We start from the raw sequence: 16145 nt of genomic DNA, 5'->3' as shown, positions 1-16145 counted from the left end.
CAGTCATACTTCTCACTGTTTCCGTACTGGTTTGGCCTATTTCTGCAGGCATTGTGCAGCATTTGAGTTCACATTATACCAACACCCTGCACCATGTAAGAGCATCTGCTGAACTAAAAAACCGTAACATAAAATTGCTTAAATGACGACGCTATTTCAGAAACTTATGTTACATTTTTGTTGACGAAACTGTTCATTATTTAGGTTGCATTTTATTGCAAAGTATCTCTTATTTTGTCCAAATACCAAAAGGGTCCTACTGGAATGTGATCCAGTACAACATGAGCTCAGACTATTGACCAACTCATCATTAAATTGTGTATGCTGCACAACAAAACAATACATTTCTGAGATATCAGCATCATCACTTTATCACGCATTTATATTGCATTTTTTCATTAATATTTCAAGTTACTGAGGCATTCATTTGAACATTTTACTCAGGCGTTTTAGTCAATCAGAACATTTTTGCAGCTGCAGAGAGTTTTGTAGTGGTTTGAGTAAACCCATCCCTTCATTTTACCCACTGCAGTGGTGACATAGTATATGATTAAAACCGTAAACTGCATGGCAACAGGGACATAATGCATTTGTGGTTGCTGTATGAAAAGCATGGTGTTAAAGTATTCACTGAACTGTGCTGATCTCACCTCTAAAGATACATGTTCTTGTGATCATGCGTGTGATTATACCCACAGACTATTTGCGAGAACTGCTGCTGTGCTTTTGAGGCCGAGTTTGAAGGCGAATGACCAGAGATCGTTGTCATCCTCAGAAACAGCAGTTTGCTGCAAACCAGTATTTCACAGCTTAAGTTCGTCACAGCTTCCTGTGTGGTATGCATCTTGTCACTTTGAGCAAGAGGACTGCACACTGACAGACTCTTCTGGTAAGTGACACCTTGTTCTTCCTCTCGCAGTAGATTCACTTAACAATTCACTTCTAATTGAGTTAAACCACATTTACAATTTTTTTTACTTTAAAAGTCCGGCATCTAGCTTCTTCTGGCAGCACCAATACCATATAGTGTGTTCTGTCACATGTTTTTTTGTACTGAAGTAGCATAGAAGTAGCACCTTCACATACATCTTTTTTTCCTAAGTATTTTAAGTTGGAAACTCAAATACCAAAGCTAAATGTTTTCTGAGCATCATTAGTCGCTGTTACTCACTGGTTACACTGACTGTTGAGATACACAGTATTTTACTATGCTCAAATACAAGTATGTTTCTAATTAGGAACCCATGCGAAATATGCAACAATGCATTAGTTGATCACAAGAGCTCTCAAAACCCACAAACTCGTTCTGTGTTAAGGAAGAAGTTTATGAAACATGTGTCACAAACAATTGTGACACATGGAAAGATTGGTGTATGTAATTTCTCCAGCAGCGATTTGCCCTGTTCCAGTGCTAACAGCTGAATGTGTTCTCACAGGCTTCAAAATCAAGAAGCAGATCCAGTAATCCAAAAATGTCGAACCCAGTTGTCACCAATCAACCAGGTGCAGGCAGCTATGGGACAAACGTCCAGACAGGAGAGTGGAGCACCGGCCTGTGTTCCTGCTTCAGTGACTTGTTTGTCTGTGAGTACCATTCAAAATGTTTATATTCGTCCATACACGTAAAACACCCTTACATGCTTTTTTTTTTCTCTCTTTCAAAAAGTCATAACGAAACAAACTATTTTGCCGTGCAGGTGCTCTTGGTTGCATCTGCCCAGTTGCATTGAGCTGCTACACAGCTAATAAGTATGGAGAAAACTGCTGCTTGGGTTGTGTGCCAGGAGGCACAGCGGCCATAAGGACTCATATGAGACTGACCTATGGTATTCAAGTAAGTGACTCATATATTTATCTAAACTTTCTAGACGACCCTTGCATGCGTTTTGGGTGGTGCTCTGGTTCTCATGTTTTCAATAACCTGGCTCTTGTGAAACACAGAGATTTCAAAAACAGAGGAAATGTTGGGTGTTCCCTGCAGTTGAGAAAGTGCATTTCCTCATAGAGGGCTGGTGTTCCCGGTTTTGATTTTGTTGCAATCTTTTAACCTCAGGGAACAATAACCAATGATGCCTTGATGACCTTTTTCTGTGGGCTCTGCGAGATGTGCAGGATGGCGCGAGAAATCCACATCAGGAATGGAGAAATGTAAAGGATTCTGGCCGACTATATACAGTTTTTTCATTTTAGTGATGATGTCCAGCTATTGTGGAAATAATTTGTTTATTCTTGTAGCGGGCCTAGCTTTTATGTGCACGGAAAATAAGGATCGGCTAATGAACAATGCATTCAAGTTTATCAATTATAATATTTTAGCTGTAGTCTGATGTGTATCTGTCTACCTGCGCGACAAAGTCGTATTGATCTGCTTTACTGTAAATAAACTGCATTGTTCACTCATTTACAACATGACTAATTACATTTACGCAAGGACCATTTTGTACAACCCTGTCAATAAAGAAATATTTTCTAATATTAAAATGAGAAAGATATGCATTAGTTTCTTCAACAGTGTCTTGTGACTTCTGGCCTGGAATCACTGCTGTAACGAGGTTTATTCGGACATGATAAAATCATAATCTTCTTATATACAGTCTTTGTTGGTGTCCGACTTGATCTGACATCATGTACACATGGGCAATGATTACCTCACAAGGTCATGGCGGCCTACATTTTTGTAGCCAGGTGCCGCTGCTGCTTTCCACCGACTGCAAGACCCAGGGGCATGATGGGAAACGCCTGGCTGTCACCTGATCAGAGAGCTGATTGGCTCTTAGTTTTGACCAGAAACACCACATTTTGTTGAACACTGTGCTTGACCTCTTTCTTACTCCAAGGGTGATCAGTGAACGTAAAAATAAATTGATGGACTTGGTCCAGCAACTTTGGTCCGAAAAGGAGCAGTGACCAACTCTACCAGGTCAGAATTGGATTCAGAACCAGATCCTGGGAGCCCGGTGGTTCTCCACACACTGTTCACCAGGATCCTGTCACATCCGAATGTGTACTTTATAATACCAACTTTTCTCCAAGATTGTACTATTCCTCAATGTTTTTTTAAACAGCAGGATGTCACGTTTAGCGTTTTCACATTTGCAGCGCCAACAATATTTAGTCTAAAATTATAAATGACCATAGGGCGACGTAGTTCTCTTTCACGCTTGAAAAGGGAGGGGTGAACAGAGGCATTAGATGTCACTAAATCTGTTACACTTACAAACTTTTAAAAAACACAAAGAAATATGTATTCTAAATACCTATGTCGTTGCTATTTATGAATATTGTAGATTGATTAATTTATTGACTACTAATAATCGAAAATCTCAATTATGTCTCTCTGTTTCTACTGATTTCTACCAGTTATCTAGGCATACAAAAGACCAGCCAAGCACTACTGGAACTATTTGAGTGAATCGCGTGAATCACAAGTTGACTCGACTCTCTTTTTTCACGGCTCTAGCTAGTTCGGACCCTCTGTCATAAATCCCAACGCGCTGATTGGCTGTTGGCTTCGTGGCCTGGCAACCAGAGGAGGCTTTACCAAACAAGCATTCGAGCTAGCGCCGACCGCTAGCTGCTGCCTATTAATCTGGAGAGATTCAACCCGTCCAGAAACCATCATGTCGTCACGAACTCTGCCTCTGCTGTTCATTAACCTCGGCGGAGAAATGCTGTACATCCTGGACCAACGGCTTCGAGCTCAGAACATCCCAGCTGACAAAGCCAAGAAAGGTAGCTAGTTTAGCAGCCATCCTCACAACAACACGAATGTCACCCTGCAGTGAAACATTCACGTTGCATTGCGTTAACCAGACGCTCATTGTGGTGTGTTCAGTCTGTGTGTGGTCTGTTTACTGGTTGTGAATTAGGAATCAGAATTCATAGAAAGTCAATATAAAGCATAGATATGAAGCCTGTTCAAGAGTTAACGATAATGAGCAGCTGGCTGTCTTATATATTCCCATAGTTTTTGTGTAGTTAACTCTCAATACTCCATTGTCAATAAATATGCTGTTCCACTATGTAGAGTTTTAGCATATATTCAACTGTGGCAGACAACAACAGTGTCAAGGTTTTGAGTCATTTGTCGTTTGAGCAATCTGGTTTTCATAAAATAATGTCATTAATCTATCTCTTTTCACATCGCAAAGTTGTCACAATAGCTGGCTGGATAGAGGATGACAGAAGGAGAGGTATTATTACAGAGCTTCAGCATATTCATGCACTGATGCATTAGTAGCTCTTCGCTCCGCTTGGGCTTAGACTGAAGCAACGTGCTTAATAAACAGTGTTTGAGAAATAAAACAACAGGTGCGACCACATGTGCACAGATCAGCTCACAAATAGTCTCTCTGTAGTCGCTGCACTGAACTACGTTGTGGTTGGGTTACTCAATCGCTCTGGTCCTGTCTACACACTTTTTTGGGGATTGGTCTCAAATTAAGACTTGAGACTTTCAATTTACCTTGCAGGTCCACATGCCTCATAAACTACATGCCCTGAGACAATCGTTACATAAAATTGTCTCTTGCCCCAGAAAACAAGTGCATTTGATTTGTCTATACTGCATATATCAAGACACTCATCTGTGGTCGCCACACTGTCTTTCTGCGCTGAAAACAGCGTTTCATTGTTCATGTTTTATCACCTTCGCCTCACCCTTGAGCCAAATAAAAAGCTTGTGGAATATTCAAAATAACTGATTGATGGATGTAATCCAAGCAAATGACACATTTCTGAGGAGAGTGCGAACACAAACTATTTCCGACCTGGCTATTGCCCTGCTACTGTACCAAGTCGGGCGTACACTGATGGCTTTCCAAGCTGCTGCTTCATTAGGGCTGTTGGGATATGCGTAGGATGAAATGGTTTAGGCCAACATATAGTATACAATGCTGCCTGCTTCTGAGCCTATGTGTGGAAAGTACATCAGTCTAACCTCAGTTAAACTCTTTGTGGACTTTTTTTGTTTTATTCTTTGCCTGAATAGTTATGAATGACATCATCACCACCATGTTCAACAAAAAGTTCCTCGAAGAGCTTTTCAAGCCACAGGAGCTCTACTCCAAAAAAGCCCTGCGGACTGTGTTCGACAGGCTCGCTCATGCCTCAATAATGAGACTCAATCAAGCCAGCATGGACAAGGTAGGTCATCATGTACAGATGTAGCCCTCCATTACGTCATGCACGAGTTCAACGTCATGTTGAATTGTTCCTGTTCCCTATTTTTTTTTTGTCTAATTGGATTTTTCACTTCAGTACTCAAAGCTTATCCACACATTAATCACCTTCTCACCAACTGCACAGTGATGTCAGTTGTTACCGCCTCAGTATACACACTACATTAATATTTTAGAGTCAAGTAACCAGAGATCAACATTAGATAAATCTACACATCAATCAGTGATTTGTATTCATACACCAAGTTTGCAAATATTGTATAATTTGTTGCCTTGAGGCATAGAGTAGAACAGTAACTCTGAAGTATAGTCATTCATATCTTAAAGACTGTATGTGGCTCCCTCTGCTGTTTATTATACAGCAGTAGCATTGATTGTATTTTGATGGCTGAGTAAGTGAAGTCGTGTGTGTCCCTCCTCACAGCTCTATGACTTGATGACCATGGCTTTCAAGTACCAGGTTCTTCTCTGTCCACGACCCAAGGACATCCTTCTCATCTCCTTCAACCACATGGATGCCATCAAAGACTTTGTGAAAGACACTCCCAGTATTCTCAGCCAGGTGGATGAGACCTACCGGCAGCTCGTAGAGGTATGCCACGCGTGACTTCACACACCTCACATTTGTTATCGACAACAGTGCTTCGCTCCGCAACATTACACATGTCTTGCTATGTTCACTCAGTCTAATTTTTAAAAAAGGTAAAAAGCCAAAAGGCCTCCAAACTTGGCTAAGTAACACTAAAGAAGGAAGGGAAACTACTTCAGATGTAAAAAATAATATATATATATATATATATATATATATATATTTTTTTTTTTTTTGTCATCAACATTTTTTAAAAACTTTATTTAATTCTATTTTATACAAAAATGTCAATGTTAGGAGTGTCATAGTCTTATGACCAAAATTAATATTAACGTCAACAAATCAAGCCAGAAATGTAAGTAGCTACTTTCCTGATTCAATGTTTTCGGGTGATATACTACTATACCATAATACTATACTATGCTGTCTAAATGTCAAACTATTTGGATTATAATCGCATGCATCGAGCTACAGGGTGATTTCACATGTTACATGTTTTCATTGTTTGTGTTAACATTTTAATTTTTAGATGTATACAAACTTGTCTAGTGGAGAATTCCAACTGATCAGACAAACTCTCCTTATCTTCTTCCAAGACATGCATATAAGAGTAAGTTCAATTTTGTTCACAAATTTGAATCACGAGGAGTAAATATACCAGATACTATTCTGTTGTCTTTGTTATTTCTTTTCCTCAAAAGTCTGTTTCTATGTTTTCTTCTCTGCCAGGTGTCTATTTTCCTCAAGGATAAAGTGCAGAACTCTAATGGCCGCTTTGTACTTCCCACCAGTGGTCCTGTCCCTTATGGGACACAAGTCCCATGTTTGATAAGGTACCACTTCCTATAGCTGTTTGCACTTAGACCTAAATAATGTTCACTCTTAAGAATGATGGCGAGGACTGAGATCAAACTTAATGTTGACTTCTTTGTCTTTCATGTGCTTGCTGATCCTACCTAGACGCTGTAATCTTACGTTAAGTAGGCCTATCTGCAGCTAATGGCATTACATAGGTTTTGTTTAACAAGAATTTGCATTCTAATTTTAGAGCCTTGTATGTTCAGCTTGCATCAAATTGTTTCAAGGAGACCGACATATTAGGCTAATTTCAAGGTTCATGCTTGTATTTTGGGTTTTTATGAGCACTGGATTAAGCGTTTCAATAATATCACAGTATTTATATGGCACTTAGACTTTATAATAGTAAAAGACATAACAATCTACCTACAAAAATGTGGGGGACCTTTCAGGATTGTATGTGCACATTGATATCTGTTGATACATTGAAGAAACAAGCTGATGTGTAGAACATCCATGCTTCAACACTGTGTTGAAGTATTCAAAGCAACAGTCTTCCATCACAGGAAAATGTATTTAACAAAATGCCATGCATAGAAAAAGTATGAAAGCATGCTTGTCCATATTATTACATGTTTTTGTCTCTGGTAATTCCAGGATGTTTAGCTGCAGTGGGGAAGAGATGACCAGGCGGCAGTTCAGTAACGGAGGAAACTATACCGCTGCTCTCCGGGAGGGATCTTTCGAGACATTTGGTGACAGGGTCACCAAACTAGGCACAAACATGTAAGACGCTGCAAAGTTCCCGAATATGTGCACAATCTTGACTCGTTGATACTGTACTAATGCAAGGATAGTGAGTTGATGATGATTTGCTGTCCAGGTTGTGAGATTTTTAGAAGTACCAAGTCAAAGGCAACTGAACTTAACAGTGTAGTCATGACGGCCCTTGAGATTCCTAGATATTTAAACGTATGTGTTTGATGTTGCATAATTTCATTACATTATGTTGTGAACACCCTAAAGAAATGTAAAGGTCTAGGACTTCCCATTAGTCAGTGAAGGTGTAAAGCCTCCTGGATGAGTAGAAAGATCATCTTTGGCATCATGTCGCATTGAAGTCTTCATTCTCTCCTCTGCCTCTCATCCTTTAGGTACAGCGTAAGCCGCCCAGTGGAAACCCACATGTCAGGAACATCTAAAAACTCTGCTCAGCATACGAAGGTGAAACAGCTTCTCTGTCAGCACTGTAGAAATTCCTGATTTTATAAATACACAAAATGTGCACAAACGTCATGCACACAAGTTATATCTTTAACACCTTTTCTAAACTTTGTTTAACTCTTTACGTGTCCACAGTACATGGCATGAGCAGTGACCCCGGTCCAGACCTATACTCTGCTTACTGATGCACAATTATCAGTAGAAGGATCTTGTAAACAGTAGGTTCAGCACCAATATACTGAAGTAAACAAACCATTGTGTATCAACAGGTCAATGTTGCTCCCAATCCTCTCGCCAAAGAGGAGTTGAACCTGTTGGCCAAGTTAATGGGAGGGTTAGAGATTCAGAAGCTAGGAAATGCTGACAGCGGCTTCCGAGTTAACCTCTTTTCCACCGACGAGGAAGAAGAGTGAGTCTTTTTTTTGTGTGTGTGTGTGTACCGTCTATATGAAATCTTATACTAAAATGTAATTGTTGAACTTTTTTATATCAATCAAAACTAACATTGTGACTCTTGTTTTGTTTTTATCACAGAGAGGCATTAATATCGAGACCAGATGACCTATTATATGGAGTCATAAACATCCAAGCAACGAAGGTATGGCTTAGTTCTCTGTCCTCACAATCTGTTCCTTTTTTGTATGAAATAATTGGATTATTTGTGTCGTGAAAATTTAGTGACAAAAAGTCTGACCATACCGTCAATCTAAGGGCAAGTGCAGATGACAAGACTCAACAAATGTGCTTCTCAAAACACAAGACTTTTTTTTCAGCCCTGACTGTTGCCATGAAGGCCTTAGGGTGCACCAAGTGATCTCAGGCGAGCTGGATTGATTGTGATCAAGTACTTCCTGTCGGGAGATGTGTGACAGGAGCAGATGATTATGGAAAACTCAAATGAAGTCACTCATCCGGTTTGTTTACTAGGCCAGTGATGAGCTTGAGTGGGTTAGAGTTCATGGAGCCTCCCCTCCATCCCTTGTGTCCACACAATAGGCCAAACACTAATCTTCATATTCACCCTCTTTGTAGCTCTGATGTTTGTTTTATTTTGGACCATCTGCTTTCCTCTGATTGGATACTGCTCTCCTCCCATCTCCGCCTAGTCTCCAATGCGTCCCAACTATTTTGTTTTTGGCTACGATGAAATCAAATGTGTTTAAAAACTGCCATAGCTTCTGGGACAGCTCATGGCGTGGGTAGAACCCATCACAGAATGACTCAAGGTTTTTTTGTTTTTGTTTTTTATCTCAGAACAAAGACGTTTGCCTGGGACGGACAAATTATGGAAAAAATATTGTAGTATTTTACCCTCGATAGTCAACACCCATGATTGGAAGCAGCAGGGCCAATTGTTGCTTATCTCAATGATAGACTTGTAGATCAGACATTTGAGGCGTTGCCAGTCCAACAGGTTTTCCTGTAATGAGGTGTAAGTCCTTGTGATGACCACTCTGGCACTGTGATTGACGGATGTCCATGTGTGATTGGGGCATCCAAGATGCATGTTTACGCCAGGTCTGAACGGGGGGGGGGGCGTTGTCTTTCAGGACCAGCAGGCCAATGCAGAGCTGGCTAAGATCATGGGGGAGTTCACAGAGTCTGGGGATCAATCTCCCAGTTCCAGCAGCAAAGGAGATGACCTTCTGGCCATGATGGACGGGCTGTGACATGGTCACTCTGACAGAGATGCCCAGGGAGTGGGGCGCATTGCATCGTCAACAGTATGTTGAACTGAAGACCAGTCTGCTGTCTGCACCTGCACACACACTGCAGAAACCTCACATGCCGTTAGAAATCCTTCTTCTTTGGGTGCTTTTTAAAATGCAGATGTGAGCCGGTGTTTCCAATGATTGTCAAATGACTAACTGCTAACTGCATATTTGCATAGTTAAGTTGCAAAGAATGTGGTGAGCACAGCTTTGAGCTGTATAACACTGTAATCTGATGTTTCAGTGCATCAAAATATACAATGGGCCAATGTCAGTGTGTTAAACATGTGTATGTGTGACTTGAAAAACTGTCTTTTTGGAGTTGGACTGTGCTCCAGCACACAAAATACATATTTATTTAACTTCACACAATGTAATTTATCTTAAATGTTAATTATACATCTCAGTTTAAGTTGATTTGATTTATTTATGGTCCCTAATTCCATGTTACACAGTGAAAAGGGAAGTTGTTAACTTCTACTGTATTTTAATAAACATACTATGATATCTTGGGGGAATCGGAGGAAACCCAAGTGCTCTTTCTAATGTGATTTGAATTCCCTCAAATCTTTATTTTGGTAAGAAACATGTTTGTGTTGCGTCACACTGTACTTCCGTAAAACAGTATGAGGAGCAACCTTATAAGGCATTTCTTACTATCCTGTGAGGTCTATAGTCTTGATGTATGACCATGAAATGTGCTCATTGATAAATGTGTTATTTTGATATAGTAATGCAATATAAGTAATTGTCTAATATGTACATATGTTTATTCCATAATTTATTTATTCAAATGTATTATTTTATTTGTATACATATTGCAACAGTTGATACATTGTTAAATGTGGCATGTAGGATTTTTAATAAATAGATGAAAACAAGTTTGTTTTTACACATGTTGAAGTCTCTTCGGCTTTGGTACTGGTGCAATTAGGCGTTAACAATGGTATCAACCTTGTAACGGCTTGTTGCAGTTTAGAAGCTCTAACAATAGGGGGAGCCGTCTCACCTTTATAAAAAAAAACATGTTCTGTGTGTGGTCTGTTCAAAGTGACTCCCACACCTTGTTGCATTTTAGTATGCAGTCATGATGTCTTTTAAAAAATAAAATAAAACACTTCACTTGCTGTATGTGTGTAAGGTTCACTGAAATGTAAAACAACAAATGTATGATTGATTATATTCATCTAAAACTACCACCAAACCACAATGTAAAAGCAATGTGCTTGAATGTAATCCCCAATTAGACGTCCACAAGCACAAGCCTACAATGAAAATTGCTATAGCAACAGCTATCTGTAACTACGCAATATATTTGTATGGAGTCTGCCTGCAGATGGGTGAAAAGTGGGTCTGCAGTAAACCACACACACACACAAACACGATGCATACCATGCAGGCAAGACATGCTGAGACATTTCTCTGATCTGATCCGGGGGAGGAAGATTCTGGTGAGGTCTTCCGAATAATCTTGGCAAAGGAGAGGCAAGAAACACTGCGTGCCCTGAGGATACAACCTACCTGCAAAACAAACACAAACCAGAGCTCATGCCAGTCATCCTGCAAGGCTGTTCACTGGAGTCAAGCAGGCTTAATAGAAAACATGTCACCCTGCAAAAAGATTTGAAACATTGTTTATTGATGTATTTTCATTATCAGGGTAATTCTATTATATTGGCATTTTCATAAAAAACAGAAATGGGATTTCTAAGATAATGAAAAATAGTCACTCATTTTAAAGAGATACAGAGTTTAAATAGTACTGTTAAAAGTATGAATTTACAAACAACAAAGTCTTTCATGTACAGCAAATTTAGTTCCCACAAACATGCCAAAGAGAGGCGCTCAAATGTGTTTCTCTCACAAACCTTGCATTCGAGTTATGATTCAGTTTCCTCTTTAAAGACTGTGGGCAGGACACTGTAAAGCCACAGGCTGACAAGTGTTTCATGTGGCCGGGGGCATATGCTCTGCTGAGTCAATGCAGGAAGACGAGTACAACTCAAATAAGCCTTTGCCATTTAGGTTGCCCTCTCTGTCACACCTGCCTACTGGTATGAAACTGGTAGCTGTGGGTGGACTTTAAGGTTAACAGGTGAGTCTAAATTGGGAACATGGGTGGGCTTTACTAAATGGCACTGTCATTCAAAACTCTGTTTGCTGAGTAAATGAGCACTAAATGTACCTTTTAGTGGGCTGAATTGGGGGTTTGGGGTTAGCAATGACATCCTGCCTGATTGCAATTTGTACACAAAGATAGCATTGGTAGCTACAGAAAGGTATAACTTACTAATTCAACGTTCAGTAAGTCATATTGTTGACGTGAATTTAGTGCAATATGTGAGTGATATGTCAGTGGAGAGTCTACTATGAAGCAACATTTTAACCAACACACAAAGATGTCTCCATGCACAGTTACATCCACGTAAATGACCTTGGGTTATTGAAACAAGTAAGTTTAATAGCTTCCCTGGAGAAAGAAAAATGCTGTTTCACGTGAGAAAATAAAGACTTTTATGTGATTTAGGTAGGATGGAAGATTCATTCAATTTCATGTTATATTGCTCATTAGATTAGAACATAAAGGCTCTACTTTTTATTAAATGCTTAATCTTTTCTTACATCCTCCTCCGGTTGGATCATTGTTTTTTTCTTTGCACATATTCTTGTTTATACATTCTTATTTATAGATTAGCTAAATGTTTAGCTTGCAATGTAGCCGAATGTTAAACGTAAGAAGTTATGTTCTGACGTCTGACAAATAATGCACCACTACAATATGGTATGTGCTTGGAATTTATTTGCATGACACAACAAATAATGGCAATGTATGAAAGTGGTGCTGTTTCATAGTCCAAATAACTTTATTTCAATGGACTAAACTTTTCCCGTAAAAACAACTATGATGTAATGTGTTTCGTTTAGCAACTTGTATTATGCAAAGAATGTCATCATGGGTGCGCAACCATTTAGGAGGAGAGAAAAAATCAGACAGGTGTTTGCATTGGTCGATCGCAGCTGTCAATCAAATAAGTGTGTGCGTCATTTCCGTTGTCAGGTGGCGCTGTCGCTGTGGAAAGATGCGATCAGCGAAGAGCAGCAAGAGGCTTTTCCTTAATTGCTCATTTCAGTAACAGAGGCTAAACAACCCGAAACCAAACCCTCTGCGGTCGCTTCTGTTCACGCGAGACGCTCCGCGTGTCCACCACAGCGTTTACCCGAGAAACATCCATGTTGTGAGCAGACGACGCAGACTTTACCCGGCGGTTTTGGCTCGAGGTAAGCGACGTTGGCGAACGCATTGCTCTCTAGCTCTCCGGCGAAGCTAGCCAGCTGTACTATATCACCTACTGTGTTTAAATGGCCTCCCGGCTGCTCTGGTGCCTCCCGGCTCGGCTTTCTCTAACGCGTTAGCATTCGTAACACCGGAGCCTCCGTGCCGACGTAGCGGTAACCTAGCTCACGGCTGCCCGATGATAGTTGTCTGCGAAAGCCCAACTCCTTGTTGTGTGCCCCCTTTGTGTGGCCGGTGTGCCTGAAGCCGGGGCAGCCGACTACATTTCAGTCCGCTTTTGTCTGTCGTACTTAAGTCTGTATGTGCAGCTACGCCTGGTTTGTTATTGTACTTATATATTAACCATAAGTACATGTACATTGCAAATATGTACGTTCTTGTTCGTTTCAACAACCACTTCGGACACGCGCTGCCTGCCAGTGACACTTAACGCGCACCGTGTAACGCGGTTTAGTTTGCAGGGGTTTTAAACGTCTCTCGGTGGTCCGATAGTAACGTTAATTGCTTTGGGCAAAACACATTAGCACCTGGTTTACTCGAGTCATTAGCTGCCTGCGGAGTGTTTTTTAATTTATTTTCTGCACAAGTTGTGAGGCATAACGTCAGCGTTTGGTTTGGCGTTACTCCGCTCGCTGCCAGGACTGAACGGTGTCCAGACCTCGCGGTCGCAAAATGGCACCAATCAACGAGTGACAGTCTGTGTGTGCGTTTGTAATTATTTTCAGTCTTGTCATGTATAATGTGACCTTGCGTATACGTGGACTTGTTGTGTGTTCAAGGACGTTGTTATTGCAACAATGTAGTCAACAACTGCCGTCATGGTTGGGCTTGATAGATATGTGTGTGAGAGAGCTGACATGAATGATTGACATTTCATTCAGGCAGCAGGATGTAAGCCCCTGTGACCTTCCACGTTGCCTTACCTCTTTGTCCTGACTTTTGTGATTCATCTATTTGTGGATTCATTGATTTTTGTATCCTGATATCTCTCTGGCTTTGTGATCGCGCCGGGTTTGGCTATATACATACATATTTACTACCTGCTCTAGTGTCCTTATGCCGTCTTTGTCCATCCTGATACTATCTTGATTTTGCAATCAAGCTGTTCTCTCAGAGCCAGACAAGTGGCATGGAGTCTGGGTGGGTGGATCCCGAGACACCTACGTGGTTGTTTTGTTCAGATACTATTTCAGGAGCCCACATTTCTCGTGGGCACCGGCAGCGTGTCTCTCCTCCTTTTGTGTGATATGATTCAGAGGCTGTATCTGTTCTTGTCCTCCCTCTGGTACAGTCAGAGGCAGAGACAGTCTTGCTTGCCAGATCACTGGCTGTGCAGAGAGGCACAGCAGTGTCAGAAAAGGATAGCCGTGTGCTGTCATTGCGCTGATGTCATTTAGGTCAGTGTGCATTAGTTGGTTGCGTTGACCTTTGCTTTTGAGATGTGTCAGGGGTTGGCTCCACAGCAATATAGCTGGTGTTTAGTAGGTAGATGAATGGCCATGGGACCATTTTGCTGTGTGTATTGTTTCGTCAGATTAGTGTTTATTTTTGTTTTCTCTTCTAAACTGAGTTTGTTGCTAAGGTACAACCACAGATCACCTAGTTTGGAAATGTCGCTGTCTGCACTCAATCAACAATTTAAAACGAATGGGTGCAGTATGTACATTTTCAATTTGGCCAACCATTTTGGCCACAGGATGAAACAAGTTGAATATTTTTCTTCCCCAGGAGCCTCATTAATTGCAGCGGTTGATTTATTCATTGCACGCTCTTGAGTAAGATGCTCTCTTACTATTGGCAGGGTGACGGTGTCACCCTGGCTTGTGCCATAAATGCTGTCAGAAAACCTCAGCGCATCAGACTCAGTGGGTGATGACTAGTGGAGATGGAGACAGATGGGCGAGAGACATGATGATGACACTGTCTGCTGTCTGGGATCACAAAAAGCCTCATGGAAGTGAGAATTCATACCAGCCCATACTGACTGCCAACTGTCCTGCCTCCTCTCTGCCCAAAAACGCCAACTGGCGAGTGGCGCACGATTTAGTTTTGAAACGGGAAGATGGCCGAATTCATTAAGAATATTACATTTCCCTAGTTTGTTCCATTTGCTAGACTGGTTACATATCCTGGAGTTGTTTTGGGCTCAACGTCTAGTTTGCAGTTTACGAGGTATTTTGGATGTAATTAGCCTGAATCACCTCTTGTTAAGTTGGCTAAAATATGCACACCACTGTTATCAGTTAGTGACATTTTTACTTAAGATATTGTTGCCTGTCTTGTGCACGTAACTTCTATGAAGGAGTTTTTTTTAAATAACTTTTTTTAGTTGATATGGTGTGTGTGTCAGAGCTTGGTGGTACATTTGTCTTACACATATTTGTGTCATCACCTGGGCAGTAAAGTATTTCTGTCCAATGGAAAGTGAGTACGACAGCAGGGTGAATCAGTCCTCTCGGTTCAAGGCACTACTTCCTTGTTACGGGAAACAGATGGGGTTTCGTCACATAGGAACTCGGTCAGTAAACAAAGCATACCTCTTGCTCTCTGAATTCTGGGAGGTAGATCTGCTGTGGCAGTTAAAGTAGTTTGTAATGATGATGTGTCACTGGTCCCTCTGGCATGTGAATCTATTTCCTTATCATAGTGTAAGGGCTTGGCTTTTTTTTTGTTTTGTTTCAGCCTTGTTCGAACACGCATGTCCTTTCAGAGGAAGGTATGCCAGATAAGCCGGCTGTACAGATTTTTAGATAAAATGCGCAGTTTAAGAGCGGAAGGATTTTTCTAAACCAATGTCCATTACAACAGGAAAAGCTGGCGAAGGATATGTGGTTCAGTGCTGAGACTCAAATAAAAAACGTGTTAAGAAAAGAATCGTGTGCTAGTGTAATGCCTTTACGTGACACCATTTCTCATTTAACTTGCAAATTGTGGCACATTCGCATTGCGTGTTGGGGAGATTGAATCTGAGGTGTCACCCTTGACGCCAGCAGCCATCATTCTGAATGGAGCTGTAATGGCCTCACATTCACACTGAGGTGTTGGTAAATGTGTGGGAGGGATATTTAAAATAGGCTGGGAGGAGCTGCCCTGAAGTTTACCTCCTTTCTCTTTTATTCACTAATCGGTGCATTCTGTAGTACTACTGCTGAATCTCTGGGTACATTCTTTCTTTCTTTCTAAACGGTCCATTTATAAAGCCACCGCTTGGTTACTGATTACTGCTGCTATTTATTTCGTAATCGATTAAGAGTGTGTCCATGCGGTCACGTGTATGCACTTAACGTTTACCTCGACTATCTTTATCCTGTGTACTCATCAGATTTATTCCCCTGTACAGCTCCAGT

The 16145-nt window shown here is 40.9% G+C and overlaps 2 protein-coding genes across 2 annotated transcripts; both read left to right on the top strand.

Annotated features, from left to right (window-relative positions):
- The first annotated feature begins 864 nt into the window (after nucleotides 1-864).
- LOC306745339 (cornifelin-like) lies at nucleotides 865-2163 on the top strand. Its single transcript, XM_079228103.1, has 4 exons — nucleotides 865-889; nucleotides 1437-1584; nucleotides 1698-1834; nucleotides 2054-2163. The coding sequence occupies exons 2-4, from the start codon at nucleotides 1473-1475 to the stop codon at nucleotides 2150-2152; spliced, it is 348 nt and encodes a 115-aa protein (XP_079084229.1). The 5' UTR covers nucleotides 865-889; nucleotides 1437-1472; the 3' UTR covers nucleotides 2153-2163.
- A 1457-nt stretch (nucleotides 2164-3620) lies between these two features.
- On the top strand, nucleotides 3621-9550 carry oscp1b (organic solute carrier partner 1b; the record flags this gene model as incomplete). The annotated part of the gene is made up of 10 exons (XM_079227878.1): nucleotides 3621-3732; nucleotides 4991-5145; nucleotides 5605-5772; nucleotides 6299-6379; nucleotides 6499-6602; nucleotides 7225-7353; nucleotides 7722-7791; nucleotides 8061-8200; nucleotides 8326-8389; nucleotides 9342-9550. The coding sequence occupies 10 exons, from the start codon at nucleotides 3621-3623 to the stop codon at nucleotides 9459-9461; spliced, it is 1143 nt and encodes a 380-aa protein (XP_079084004.1). The 3' UTR covers nucleotides 9462-9550.
- Between the last annotated feature and the right edge of the window lie 6595 nt (nucleotides 9551-16145).

The sequence above is a fragment of the Taurulus bubalis genome (assembly GCF_910589615.1).
Source record: "Taurulus bubalis genome assembly, chromosome: 12".
In the NCBI taxonomy this organism is placed as follows: domain Eukaryota; kingdom Metazoa; phylum Chordata; class Actinopteri; order Perciformes; family Cottidae; genus Taurulus; species Taurulus bubalis.
This window is presented reverse-complemented; position numbering and strand designations above follow the sequence as displayed.